Below are 13,884 nucleotides of genomic sequence, written 5' to 3'. Positions count from 1 at the left end.
TCTCTCTCTCTCTCTCTCTCTCTCTCTCTCTCTCTCTCTCTCTCTCTCTCTCACACACACACACACACAGCATTGAAAAAGGGCACTGAACCCATACTTCCCCAGTACTTTGCTCAGTCGAGTCACAGGCTGACGGCGAATCGTCGGCAGGCACCGCTTCTTTAAAAATCATAACTGTCTTAAATGTGTTGAAAGGGGTATAAATTTCATACTTTTCATTTTTCTCTCTCCCACAGTGAGATCTCAGAAGTCCACCAGCAGCGTCAGCAGCTGTGACAGTGAGGATGACCCTGTGGAGAAGCCTGTGAAGCGAGTCATCAAACCAGACTTCAACCTGTTGCTGAACAACAGCTTTGAGGTGAGGAATTGTTCTTTTGGTAATGTTAGTGGTGGTGATGTTGATGATGATGATGATGATGATGATGATGATGATGATGATGATGATGATGATGATGGGGAGTGCCGTTCTCAACGAAGACAGCCACAACCAATGGGAAAGCTCTGATGATGATAATTATACACACACAGACACACACTCACAGACAGACACACACACGCACGCACGCACACGCACACACACACACACACACACACACACACACACACACACACACACAAGCACACGCACTCACTACAATATATATACATCATAATTTTAAGTATAAGCTTCTATTGACAAAGGGCTTTTCCCCCACTTATTATGTCCCTGAGGAAGCTCCCATGTGAAACTTTGAACATGTTTTTATCTTCCCTTAATTTGTCGAAACTTTATCCAAGTCTTCACTTCTGTCTGTACTCTTCATTTGAATCAATGATGACAATGATGTCGTTCTCATTGCTGTTGCTGTTGTTTGCTGCTGGTGTTTTTGTTGTAAAAGTAGAGATAGAGAAACAGATAGACGGATAGTTAGGGTAGGGCAATACAGAGATACAGGGGACCAAGATTTAGAAACCGTTACGCAGTTATACATGTATAGACTGACTGACAGACAAAAGGGAATGGAAATTGGGAAACTGTATTCTGACACTCTCCTGCTGCTCATTTATATTATGCATGTGATTGTAAGCCTATGTGTGTGTGTGTGTGTGCGCGTGCGTGCGTGCAAGTGTGTGTGTGTGTGTGTGTGTGTGTGTGTGTGTGTGTGTGTGTGTGTGTGTGTACGCAAGTGGTGAAACACCAAACCGATGTGCCAGGATCTGGACAATAAAGATGTATCTTATCTTATCTTATCTTATCTTATCTTTCTTTCAGGAGTCATCTGAGGAGGAGGAGCACAGCGACCTCTCCTGCCAAGGATCTCCTTTGTCTCATTCCTCCCCTGTACACAGTGGCATGGCTGCTACCACCGCCAGCTCATGGCAAAGAGCAGGTAAGAATGAATTCCTCTATAACAATTGCTGAGTGCATTGACACAAGATGGTATGTATTTTTGAGGAACATGGTGGGGAATTTTCTTAATGCCCAATTTATAATGACTTAAGTTATGTCCCCTTTTCCCTGCTTAGCTCATTGTTATACCCACAGATTGAATTTATGTTGTAATAAACTGATTTTCACCCTTCCAGCATCTTTAGAAAGCTCTACTTCATCAGATTTGTGTGTCTGCACTGTATGTGGTAATTGTTTTTATTCAAATTTTCTCAGTTCTAAAATTTGCCTATGTCATTCATTCATTTATTATGGATTGCATTTGAAAATGCAATTGTGCAGCCTGAAGGAAGTAATAGTAAGCAGCTGTGTGCCTAACTTTTCTTGCACATTTCCGTCACTTACCTTTTCAGATTAGTTTGTATCGTGCTCATTCCTCTGATACCATGCCCACTTTATGTTTTTTGAGCAGGTGGTTGGAGGGGGCTACTGGCAAGTCCTACTTTTTTTTTACTTTCCTTCTGTTGTTTCTGTCTGTCTTTCTTACTTTTTCCAGTACTAAATGACCATTATTGTATCGATAAACTTCTCTTTACAAAAACAAACAAACAAACAATGCTTTCTGTGATACGTTTCCGCAGTGACGAGAGAGAACCTCATGAACGACTCTGGCCGACCGTCGCGGCTCCAGCGACGACACACCATCATGATCTGCGAATCACCACTGGAGGGAAAGGTAGCACACCAAGAGTTGCCTCCCCTAGAGGAGGAGGAGGACGAGCCGTCCCCCGTGAGGGAGAGCCACTGTCTTGTCGCTCCCCACGCATCTCAGAAACACGCAATCCTGGCCAGGACGGCCTCTGATAATGACCTCCTGGCCCAGGTGACCTTGAGGCACCCTCAAAGTCACGGAGGCCGAAGGTTGTCTCTGGATCATCGTAGGTCCCTGACCTCGCTGACCACTGGCCTCTGTGCAATACCAGAGCTGGAGGATAGTCCCGGGGCATCCGACTCGCCCCCTCCGGCCAGACCTAACTCTGCACACATCTTGAGGTCGTGGAGCCACGAACAGGCCCCGCCTCCAAATCCATCCCCACCCTGCAAGGGGCGGGCTCGAGCAGCGCTTGGCATGGGCATGACAGGCATGAAACCTGTGGGTGGTCCCTTCCAGCCTCTGTCTCAGCGTCAGTCTCAGCTGAAGTCAGGCTTTGTCCCCTCCAAACTGGCCAGCATGTCCTCTGGCTCTGCTCTCACATCATCAGTAGCCAGCGGTGCTGTTCCTTCCACTTCCTCTTCTTTTTTGTCTTCTCAGAAAATTGCTATACAATCCCAGTCCCAGCATGCTTCATTGCTTCCAGTCTCATCATCAACATCTGCATCTTCCACTTCTTCATCCTCATCCTCATCCATAACCTTGTGTCCAACAAAGCATGCAAACCTAGACTTGAGTGTTTCGTCCCAGTCTCCCGTTTTCTTCAAGAAGACGCGTGCCCTGCACAGCCAAAGTGCAGAGAACAAATCCCCATCCCCTCCCGGCTCTGTGGAGCAGGATCGTCATGTTGCTCGCTGGAGACTTCCAAAAGCCCGGGAGGAAAGACTTAGCAAGCAGAGACAGTCTCGGGAACTGTCGCACAGACCAATTGCAGAAGGAGAAGAGTCTTTTGACAACGCCCTCCCTCTGGAGCCTGAAGATACTTTTGTGTCTGAGGAAGAAATGCGTTCAAGACGTCTGTCGCTGGACAGTGGGGTCCCAATGTATTCTGGGACAAACAGCAGAGTGTCAGTGCCTGTGGGCGGTGAGGATACACGCAAGGTCACACGAAGACTGTCTTTAGGTATGAGAGGGAGGGAGCTCAGCGGCCCTTTGAGGCAGAGAACACCAGAGGAGGAGGAGAGAGTGAGTAGATGGAGAAGTCTTCAGGAAGACGACTTGGCTTCCAGGACAGCTCCACGGGGTAGCAGTGTGTACCTGCGTTCTGTGGAGCCCAGTCATCAAGACGACCCTCCTAGTCTAGAGGGTGCAAGCGCTGAACCAACCGAACAACGCAAGAAACTGGAGCCTCAGCCACGAAGGCTCATTAAAGGGATGACTCTTCCTAGTGAAGGGACTGATGTCCTTCAACAAAAGATGGCCAACGAGGAGGCCCGCTTCACTCGATGGCGGCGTCTGGAGGAGTCTGGTGGTATTGATGAGTGTGACAACTCAGCAAGTGCCGTGGGTAGCGATGCGGAATACGTAAGTGCTGCGCTTTCCTCTCGAGTGCAGTCTGCAGCCTCCTCTAACCCCGCTAGTTCTGGCACCAGTCTTAACTCCAGTCAACCCTCGGTAGAGGGTGTGGCTACAGGCATGTTGCCTTTATCGGTAAGTCTTAGCATGCTTTGCATGGGTGGCTGGAAAAACTCTTGTCGTATGGAAATGGAGGGCTGGTGGTCAAATCAACACTTGGAAGATAAGAGTTTTTTTTAAGTCTGGGATTTTTGCTTTTGGGCTTATACTATTTATTTTAAAGCTGTTTTGCCTGTCTTTGAGGTGGAGGTATTTTGATTTGTGCTTCTTTGCTATATTTTTCTCCTGTTATACCATCATAAGAAACATTTCATAGGTTCATGATAAGTGCTTCTGGTTATAAAGTTTGGTTGTTTTTTTTTCTCCCTCAGATTTTTTAGCCTCTTCTTCTTTTTAGCATTTATTTTAAGAGTGCTTCCAATGTCAGAATTTATGAGTATTCCTTGAAAAAATGTTCTTGGTTTCACAATTTTCCTTTCATACTTCAGGGCATGTTTATATCCTTCTCAGAATCTTTTTTCTTCTCAAGGATATCTTTGTGATCATCATCTTCCAGAAGATAATCAATGGTTTTTTCCAGTGAAGTTCCAAATGCTTCTCACAAAAAAATAAGGGTTACCACAAACCGTAATACTACAGCAGGGCGTTTTAAAATAATTTACCTTCTGGACGTTATGCCCCCTCTGACCTGTTTGTTCTGCTCTTGTTGTTTTCATTTACCTTTAGTTATTGTAAGATAATAATAAGCAACGAAGTGCAAGTGGAAGTAGGGAAGACATGCTCACTGGGAGTATTTAATTAATAACTGTCTGCATATTGGATTAAAAGTAGGATTTATAGTAAAGATGATCTCATTACATAGACTTTCTTGCAATTTCTCTCTATATTTACAAGTAGATCAGAATGTTTACAAAATGGCAGGCTCCAGACCACCCTGTCCTGTAACTTTTTTTTGTTAAAGTAAAATTGATTGTGAAAAGATGCCCACATGTCTAAAACAGTGTAACATTAATTCTCACAAGCAGAATTATTATTCTTTTTAATTTAGTGATATGTATTTTACAGCTTGCTTGGAATGTTTTAATTGCCTGCTATTGCGCACCCCTCTTTCCTTCGTTTTATTTGCTGCCCGCCCCGTTCCCCTCACAAACACTCCCACCCAACCGGAACACGTTCTCCACTCTCCTTGTCCACATTTCTTCCCAAAACAAGAACTGTGCTATTCTGAAGTATTTGAACACTTCAAGGCGCTTTATTATTTAGTTTTTCTTGTTTATGAGTTTTAGCTGATTGAAAAGGCTTTATATCGTAGGCATTGGTGGTGGGAGTTTTTTTCACAGATATTTTTGTATTTTTATCGATTAACATTATCTTCTTCCATGATGATGTTACGGTCTGATTCAATGTCCTATCGGTGCCTTCCATTTCTTTGTTGCTTTTCTAGGATTTTGCATACCTTTGTTTTATGGAGTTTATTTGTGTGGGTTTTGAGTTTTTAATTATTTTTTGTTTATTGAGATGATTCGTAGTATAGTTTTATCCACATAAAAGTATGAAGTGAGAATTAAGAACATAAAACTTTAAATTGTGAACACCAATGGTGATAATAAACTGTTCTTCAATTTCTTAAAAATTAACTTGAATGACATTGTGATAAAAAAAAACAGTGATCATTGTTGTGAATATGGTTGCAATTTTTTTTTTTAAAAGAGTTCTTCTGCATCAAATGCCTAACATATAGATTAGAAACCATTGATTTTGTCTAAAACAGCCTAATGTCACCCAGAATAAGGTACTCACATGATTGCTGTGTTATAAAATGTCATCATCTGATAGGGCCTCTCTATTGGACAGGTAACTTAATATTATGCTTATACCTGTAATACAAATTGTTTCTCTCTCAAGGGCAAATGAACAAGAGGGGGGGGGGGGGGGGGGGAGAAGATACTATTATATTGCTGTAATTCTAAAATTCTGTGGTAGGATCATGCTTCGAAAATCATGTTTATTAAACAATGTAGAAGTGCAACTTTGAAAATCATGTTTATTGAACAGTGTAGAAGTGCTGCAAATTCGAATATCATGTTTATTAAACAATGCAGAAGTGCAAATGCGAAAAATCATGTTTATTGAGCAGTGTAGAAGTGCGACTTAAGAGCTACAAACGTTACTGATAGATGATGTAATAGTTTGAGTGTCATTTCTGTCTTGAACCAAAATCAAATAAAATAGCTGATGAAAACATGGTAGTCTGCATGGTAGCCTGACGCTGTGGGGGGGGGGCACACCCTTTACAACAGTTTGGTTCATTCACGGTTTCTAATTTAGATTCAAATGAAAACTATAATGCTTAAATGAAACGTAGGTTTGTTCTTAAATTACGTGAAGCTTTGAGTGTTTGGTACTCTTTGTTGTTTTTATCCAGTTGAAAGAACATTGTCTTCTTCTCTTTTTTTTTTTTTTTTTTTTTGTTATTGTTATAGTACTTGCTGTTTTTGGAAAATTGAAAAATGTAGCCTCAATCATGAACTGATTTTTTTTAATGTTAAATTTTCATCCATTTATTCCTGTTCACTGCAGTGAACTTTATGTAAGAAAACATCAGTGATGACAAGGTTGAGAATTTCTGTGCGCAAGTTTTTTTCTCTATAAACTGTAATGGTTTTTCTCTCTCTGTCTCTCTCTCACTGTCTGTCTCTCTTTCTCTTCTCTCTCTCTCTCTCTCTCTCTCTCTTCTCTCTATTCTCTCTCTCTCTCTCTTCTCTCTCTCTCTCTCTTCTCTCTCTCTCTCTATGTCTTCTCTCTCTCTCTGTGTCCTCTCTCTCCCTCCCTCTCTCTCTCTCTCTCCCTCTCTCCCTCCCTCCCTCTCTCAGTGTTTATAACTACCATGTTCCCCTGTACCTCAGAAACGCTGGCAGAACCCTGTGGAGTGCCTGAGCTTAACACTAGAGGAGGTCACTCACATCCGCTCGGTACTGACCAAAGCTGAACTTGAGTCCCTGTTGTCACACCCGGATCTCTACCAGCAAGTGTCCAAAAACAAGGTATTTATAATATCCACTGGAGTGTATGTTTAGGGTACCACTTTTGGGGAAATCAAATCTGAATAAAAAGCAATGTTCCTTTATGGAATGACATTATTTAGACTTTCCTACAACTTAATGAAAAGGATTGTTGCTTTGTTCTAGAAAATTACAAATGAAAACAAGGAATATTCCATTGTCAGGAAAACTGAACCTCTCAGCAGCCCAGACCAAAATGTAAAGACTTATGTTATAGATGTTGTTTGCATAGTATAGTGTACAAGTAGACGTGAAACAAAAGCTAATGAATGAAATCATAACTACTGAAATATCTGTGAACTTGAGAATTTATGCAAATGCGGAACTTTTATACTTTTGTTCAAAGGTCTATTTGGCATGTTATGTTTGGAGAACTTCTTTACTTTTTATTTCCATGTTTATGAAACTTTTAACTTTTAATTAATTATATTATCGTAGTTTCCATGAATGTTTTCATACAAAGTTAATTTTTCAGCCATGATCACAGTGTCTTTTCTTATGTTTCAGTTGTGTTTCACGTGTAAGACAACTCGCTTTTCACTGTTTGGTGAGTGGGGAACCAAGTGCAAGTTCTGCAAGCGGACTGTGTGCTCAAAATGTCTTCGAAAAGTAAGCTAGATGTGTTTGTGATGTCATGAAATATGTGTGGTGCTTATGTTGTTTGTGCTAAATGAACATTTACACATTTCGCAGTTCATTTTTGTCAACTCGATGTTTGTTTAATTTCACTTGTTTCATTGTAGGCTACCCTTCATTGTAATGGCCTTCTTGACCTGTTCTGTGATGCGTGAAAGGTCCTTGCCTTACGCTAAATGACAGAATATGCAAATACAGTTTGGCACAAATAACTCAAACATATCAGAGATTGACAGATATGTTAGACACGTCCATAAATCAGGTTAAGAGATAATGAAAAATTAAAAACATATCTCTCGGGAATGACAAATTGTGTGAGCAATCTGTGAGTTTGAGTTTTCCATGTTCATGATTGTTATCTGTGCCCAACAGTACATCTTTAGGTCCAGTCTTGTTTCTCAGCTAGTTCTCACTTCTAATTATACGTCAGTATCAAGCTGCTATAAGAAAAATAGTTACCATATAATTATTAGTAAACATCTTTGTTACTGTTCTTGAAAAACAATCCTTCAGTGCTGGACTTGATTTTTTCCCCCAGATGAACGTGCCAACCGATCACTTCCGCAACATCCCCGTGTACACCCTTAGCCCTGCTCCACTCACACCTCAGATGCAGGAGTTTATACAGAACTTCATCAAGTGAGTTTTTTCATTGTTCTTGAAAGAAAAACATAGCTCAAACCGTTTCATTTACATGGCAATCAGTATGTCAATTTTTAAAGGATTTGACCAATTTTATAGCTTGAAATTATATTTATACCCATACATTAAGAAATAATTTTCTTAGGAAAGGAATTTCTCAAAGATGAGGTTAATCATGATTGCGTAAGAAAGTTTTTCTCTGCTTTGGACTCCATGTCTCTTAAAATGACGATTAAACATCAGGCTTCTGGACACCTAAATTGTCTATCTGTAAGCATTATTTGATGTTATTGTTTGTCTGGACATAATTTATTTCTCTTGTGGCCAAATTTCATTTCTGTATATGGGCTAGGAAAAGTGTCAATGCTCTCCTTTTAAAGCCCATTTTGTGGATGGTTGAAGGGTGCCCCTGGTAGGTCCTACTTTTTTACTCTCCCTCTGTTGTTTTTGTTTGTCTATCTACTATCTAGCTTTTTTTCTTTCTTGAAGTGGCCAGTGTTTTTTCAAAGTGCTTCTCACGACTCAAAATAGCCTAAATGAACTACTCATGTTTTTTCTAATTACTAGCCCTACAAGGATTTCTCTTTGAACATGGTCTCTGAACGTCCCTTCCCCAGAACTGCTCCCCCCTGCTCAGTTCCCCCGACCCGTGATGTCAGCCCGTCAAGGGACTCGGTGTTGTCGAGGCTCTCCGCAGAAGCACAACAGTCTCAAGATTCCTCTGGTGGAGAAGCATCGTCAGAGCCCTCGTCTGCCTCCCGGGACGTCCTGGGCAGGACCAAAACTCTCCAAAGATCTCAGTCAGCCCTCGTACCTGGCCAGAAGTCCCTGGGCAGCCTGTCGGCCCGGGCGTCCATCAAAGGTCCCGTTATGGCCATCTGCTGCGACTGTAAGGGCATGGTGATGGAGATCATCCGCGCATCACGGGCCTCGCTAGCCATGCTCTCTGCCGCGGGGTCCTCAGCAAACTCGTCTCTCTCCACCCCTGCCACCTCATCTCTGTCCTCTACTACCCAGTCCTGGTTTTAAGACAACACCTGATTTACATCCTACACATATACTCATCGGCAGGCATGCACACACACGCACACACACACACACATACTCACAGTAACATACAAACACATGCTCAAACAAACATGAACATAGGTGGTCCTTCCCCCCCCCCCCCCACCCCAAACCTGCTCCACATGGTGTGGTCTCTCATCAGGCCCACTTCTGCCCAGTATCTTTGGTGTACTATTTGTTTACGCCTTGCATTGCATCGTTTATAGTGCATAGTCATGCTGTATTGATACTGATTTGTTTCTATTCTCTTGTCAACACACTGAATGAAAAAAAAAGTTATATAAAGAACCCCTTCCCCCTTTCTTTTGTAGTACAATACTATATACATATATGTTAAACTGAATCTCAATATATACAACATCTGAACAATTAGGTCATGACAATTTTTTTATTTTATTAAGATCACATTTTCCTTTAAATGTCATTGTTCTTCGTTGCAGAAACTTTGGAGTTAGATCATCAGTTTATTTAAGAAACGTTAATTTTAAGGAAGGTTTGGAGTTGTATACTTGGAACATACTTGTCAAGTGATCTGATCCATCATGCCATGTTGTGATTACGTATTCGCATATCAATGTCAATGTAAAAGTTTGGGAAAATTTGTTCATGACTGAGTTGATTTCCAAGGGTCCAACTATATAATTAACAGGTGTGTCTTTTTGTTTAAGAATCTTCCTGTACCGTGGCAGGTTCAGTTTCAGGGTGCAGAATGGCTGATTGATGTTGTACACTCTCATTTCTTCACAGTAATCTAGATCTGAAATACACTGAGCCCAGCTTTTTTAAAATAAGAATGATTATTTTTGGTGCCCCAGCCTTCAGTTATGTGAATTGCATAGTGTCTGTGTGGTCTACCTTTGAATATATGCATCTGCAGTGTATTATTTTAGATTCTAGTAAAGCTTTGATATAATTTGATTCTCAATTTAGATTTAGAGGTTGTTTAGTTGGATTTTCTTTTCTCTGTTAAGGATGTTTAGTAATATAATCAGAATAAAAATGTTTTCCACTTAAGCACAGGAAGATATGTACCAGTATCAGGCAAGTTATTCCTGAATATACATAACTAGTTTCTAGTTTCCTAACACTGGGGACTTGCCTTTCAGAACTGCATGGGACATACCTTGATTTAAAAAATAATATACAATACAGTGCATTATTGTACAAAGTCCAGGCAAGTGATAAATTTATCTCAGATTTGCATCGGTTTAAACTGATTTGACTCTAGATATGTCTAGTATTTATATAAATTTTAGAGCTAATTAGTTTCTCGAATCATAACATATTGCTTGGTCAGTTATAACGTTTAGATTAGGTCTCAATTATGTTGTTTCATCACAATGGTCTTTGATAAACAATCTGACATGGCTCTTCTGCTTGCAACGAGCCTCCCCCTCATACTTCCGTCTTTTGCTTTCTGTTTTTTAAAAAGCTCTTTTTGTAACAAAGAGGTTAGAGATTGTAAATATCGACCTGCTGCTGGGCGGGGCCTTCAGAGTTTCTCATGACCTGTCTGCAGTGTTCTTTTGGTAGATGTTTCAGCCGTCAGTTCAGTTGTGACTGCAAGAAGTTTCAAGAACAGAAAGGTGAAAAGTGTTTAGATCCACAGAAGTTGACATGAAAATCCCATAGCATTCACGCTGTATGTAGTTAGTTAAGGACTGAGCTAAGGTTTGAGGTTGGTTGAAACTCTTTTGTTATGTACATTTTCTGACTACCCATTTTCTGTCCTTGTTCTGTAGCTTTTTTACATGCTCCTATTGTTCCTTTGATACTCTCCGACATTTCCACTCTTAGACTTGTTCGTGTCTGTCTTTCAAACTGCATGATGATTATTCCGCACATGTTGAAGCAACAAACTTTAAATATTTTTTTTTCCCATTAAGTCACGGGTGATACAAATATGTACATAACTTGAAGAACAATGAATATTTACATGTTTGAACAATTGTTTTGTGTACAGAAGTTTCATAAAAGTATATATATAAAGATATTTCTTAACCTTTGCCACTGAACCTCTTCTTGAGATGATGCACACATGTGGTATCAGGTCATTTTCCCCCTAGCCCACTAGCATATGTGTAGAGTATGAAGTCGTTATTTCCAGTGTAGAGTTTCATGCCGAATCAGGCTAAGAACTTGGGAGATTAGCATTTGATCAATAATCTAGTTCTATCATGGTACTGGTATTAAGAACGTTTACGGTTTCCCCTAGAGTACAATGATCCTTTTGTTTTGTGGATAAATTGCTTGCATTTACTAGGTTGGTTTTAAAAGTTCGTTTTTTTCTAATCTCTCATTCCATTTCAGGAATGGGAGTATTGTAAACGAAGTTTATATCTACTATAATCTGCATTTGTTTAGCTCGAGAAAGTTTACAGAGAATCAGTTGCTTTAACATTGACAGTGACTGACCGGAAAAAGAACTGGTCAAGGAAATATTATGAATTTGATATACATGTACAGTGGAAACCATATATATATAACAGGCCCGGTAATAACGGGGAACCAGTAATAACAGGAATTTTTAAAATCCAGTTTTTTTTCTACTCTTTGTCTCTATTTAAAATTATCGGCAATAACAGGGCATCATGAGAGCATCGGTTATAGCAGGGACAAAGGCTCATTAAACAATGTGTAAAAAGTGAGAGAGACAGAGACAGAGAGTAACGCAGTGATTGAGCAAGGGAGAGAGGGCTGCTGTGTGCTGTAGACTTCGGTCTTCTAGCCCTTAGCTTAGCTACACGCACGCGTAAATTGTCATGCGTAGGCCTGCCAATGGTCAAAACCCCTGTTCGTGGGTACTTGTGGCAAGGGAAACAAGACACGAATAAATACAGCTGGATTAGTCAACAAATTCTCACTTCCCTTGCATTTGTGATTTAACAGGGATCGGATATAACAGGACTTTTTGTCTGGTCCCACCATCCCTGTTATATCAGGTTTCCACTGTAGCAAAGTCATGATCCTGCAGTGATAGTTAAATTTATCGAGTGCTTTGCTTAAAAAAACAACCCAACCCAACTACTTTTTGTGATAGATTGCCTCGCTTATTCTTTTTTAAGTAAATTATGATGAGATCTTGAACATTTGAAAATATAATCTGTCAGTAGAATTTGCTCCTTAGTGCTTTTGGCCGAATCTAAATGTCGTCCTTCCTCAATGAATTGTCCTCTACCTCACACTCACCCAGTAAAAATAATAGAATCGTTTGTTTACGTTTTAGTTTTGACAGTAGTATTCATGGGAACTACAGCCTTCTTGGTAATTGATTCTTAGTACAGCCATGCATTCAGAAGTGATAGTTTATGGAAATTTGAAAAGTGCTGTTATCACATTTGTTTTTTAGGGTTTTTTTGCAAGATTTTCCTATCCGTATGTCATGCTTTACTATCGTATCCATATGACTTGGGGAACTCTGTGCCTCCACTTTCCAAAGAGGAAATTTACTCGTTAATCTGATCCGTATGCTTTGCATAACAGTCTGTCAAAATAATTTTTGGAGAAATGCTGAAAGTTTCAAAGAGATCTTCATACTAGAACTTACTAGAAGTATTCTAAAATGTGAAGAATACAACCCCGGGGGTACAAAATGACCCCAGGGTGTACAGATAGAGTTAAGATTTTCAAAAAGTGTGCACTGACATTAGTGACATGCTAGTTTTTGCTCATGTACGTACATTTGTAGAGCTTTTTCAACCATGAGTGTTTTTTACTTGGCTAAAGCAGACAGAGTCAAATTCAAGAGTAGCTGTAAATCTTGGCCTTTTTAAGATTTTATCCCTTTTTGACCTCTACTGGCTGGCAGTTCAAGAATTGCTCTTTTCTGCTGTATTCCAACATTTACTGATTGTTCTGAAATCACTGAGTCTCTATATTGATGCATTTGATAATAAACAGAAGTCAAGTGTTGGGATTCGCCTTTTTTAAAGCAAACAGCGTGTTACAAAACATTGATGAAGCAAACAGATATGATTTTTGAGAAGAGACAAATTTTATACGTGTATATCATTATGTCTGACAACTCCCAATATTGACATTTTTTATGTGAATATCACTTTACTTGAAAGAGAATCTGTCAAAAATAACACTCCTCATAAAATGTCTATGATGATGGAACCTTGTGGCTTACACGTGGATAGATGTCATTGGTGGGATTGTTGTTGTTGGCAATGGAGTAAAGAATGTGGCAAACCGACTCATGGTTCGTTTTTAATCAGGTCTCAGGGTTAAGTCACAACTAGATATGTCACGCTTTCTTGGAGAGCATGCCTCTTTTGATCTTTGTTCTCCAGTTATGAAGGTCATGGGTGCCCTTTTATTGAAAAATCTTTGTCATAATCTTGATTGCATGCTGATACATGTACCAAAACTTCTCGTTTTGCTATTGTTTTGTGTATTCTGAAATTATTTTTCCCTTGATTAACTAAGTAAGAGTAAAAGTAGAAACAAATTTGTTTCTGTTTTATTGTCTAAATAATGCTCAACACACAGAATGTATGGTGTGCTGGAAAAAGTTCTTTTTCAAATTTGTGTTTGTCATAAAGTAGAAAGCAGTAAGACTCTTTGTAGGCTCATCAGATTCATTAAAATTTCAAAAGTATCGCAATGCAGATTATACATTTTTACTCGTTGGGTAATGTTCAGAACTCCTGTTGAGCTCGAAACAGGCGATTTAATTCTTCAGGGAGGAAGCTATTTCTCATGGAGGAAAGAATTATTAGATAAACTTTAGAATACTGTGGAAAGTGACTGATTATAATCAGATGTTTAGGAAACGACTTTGTTTGGGTGTCATTGTGTAATCTGTGTGCTCTTGT

At 39.9% G+C, this 13,884-nt stretch overlaps 1 protein-coding gene across 1 annotated transcript in view; it reads left to right on the top strand.

Moving 5' to 3' along the window:
• LOC101846316 overlaps window positions 1-9,339 on the top strand; it is a gene marked incomplete at its 5' end in the record, with an annotated part of 99,258 nt that extends 89,919 nt beyond the window's left edge. Inside the window, 7 exon segments of the mRNA XM_005109497.3 lie at window positions 237-358; window positions 1,253-1,370; window positions 2,011-3,731; window positions 6,563-6,700; window positions 7,226-7,327; window positions 7,893-7,993; window positions 8,614-9,339. Of these exon segments, the coding sequence (XP_005109554.2) occupies window positions 237-358; window positions 1,253-1,370; window positions 2,011-3,731; window positions 6,563-6,700; window positions 7,226-7,327; window positions 7,893-7,993; window positions 8,614-9,025 (2,714 nt within the window).
• Window positions 9,340-13,884: the final 4,545 nt, after the last annotated feature.

Source organism: Aplysia californica, unplaced genomic scaffold (genome assembly GCF_000002075.1).
Source record: "Aplysia californica isolate F4 #8 unplaced genomic scaffold, AplCal3.0 scaffold00784, whole genome shotgun sequence".
NCBI classification, from domain to species: Eukaryota; Metazoa; Mollusca; class Gastropoda; order Aplysiida; family Aplysiidae; genus Aplysia; species Aplysia californica.
The sequence above is the reverse complement of the archived record's forward strand: the minus strand, read 5'-3'. Positions and strand labels throughout refer to the sequence as shown.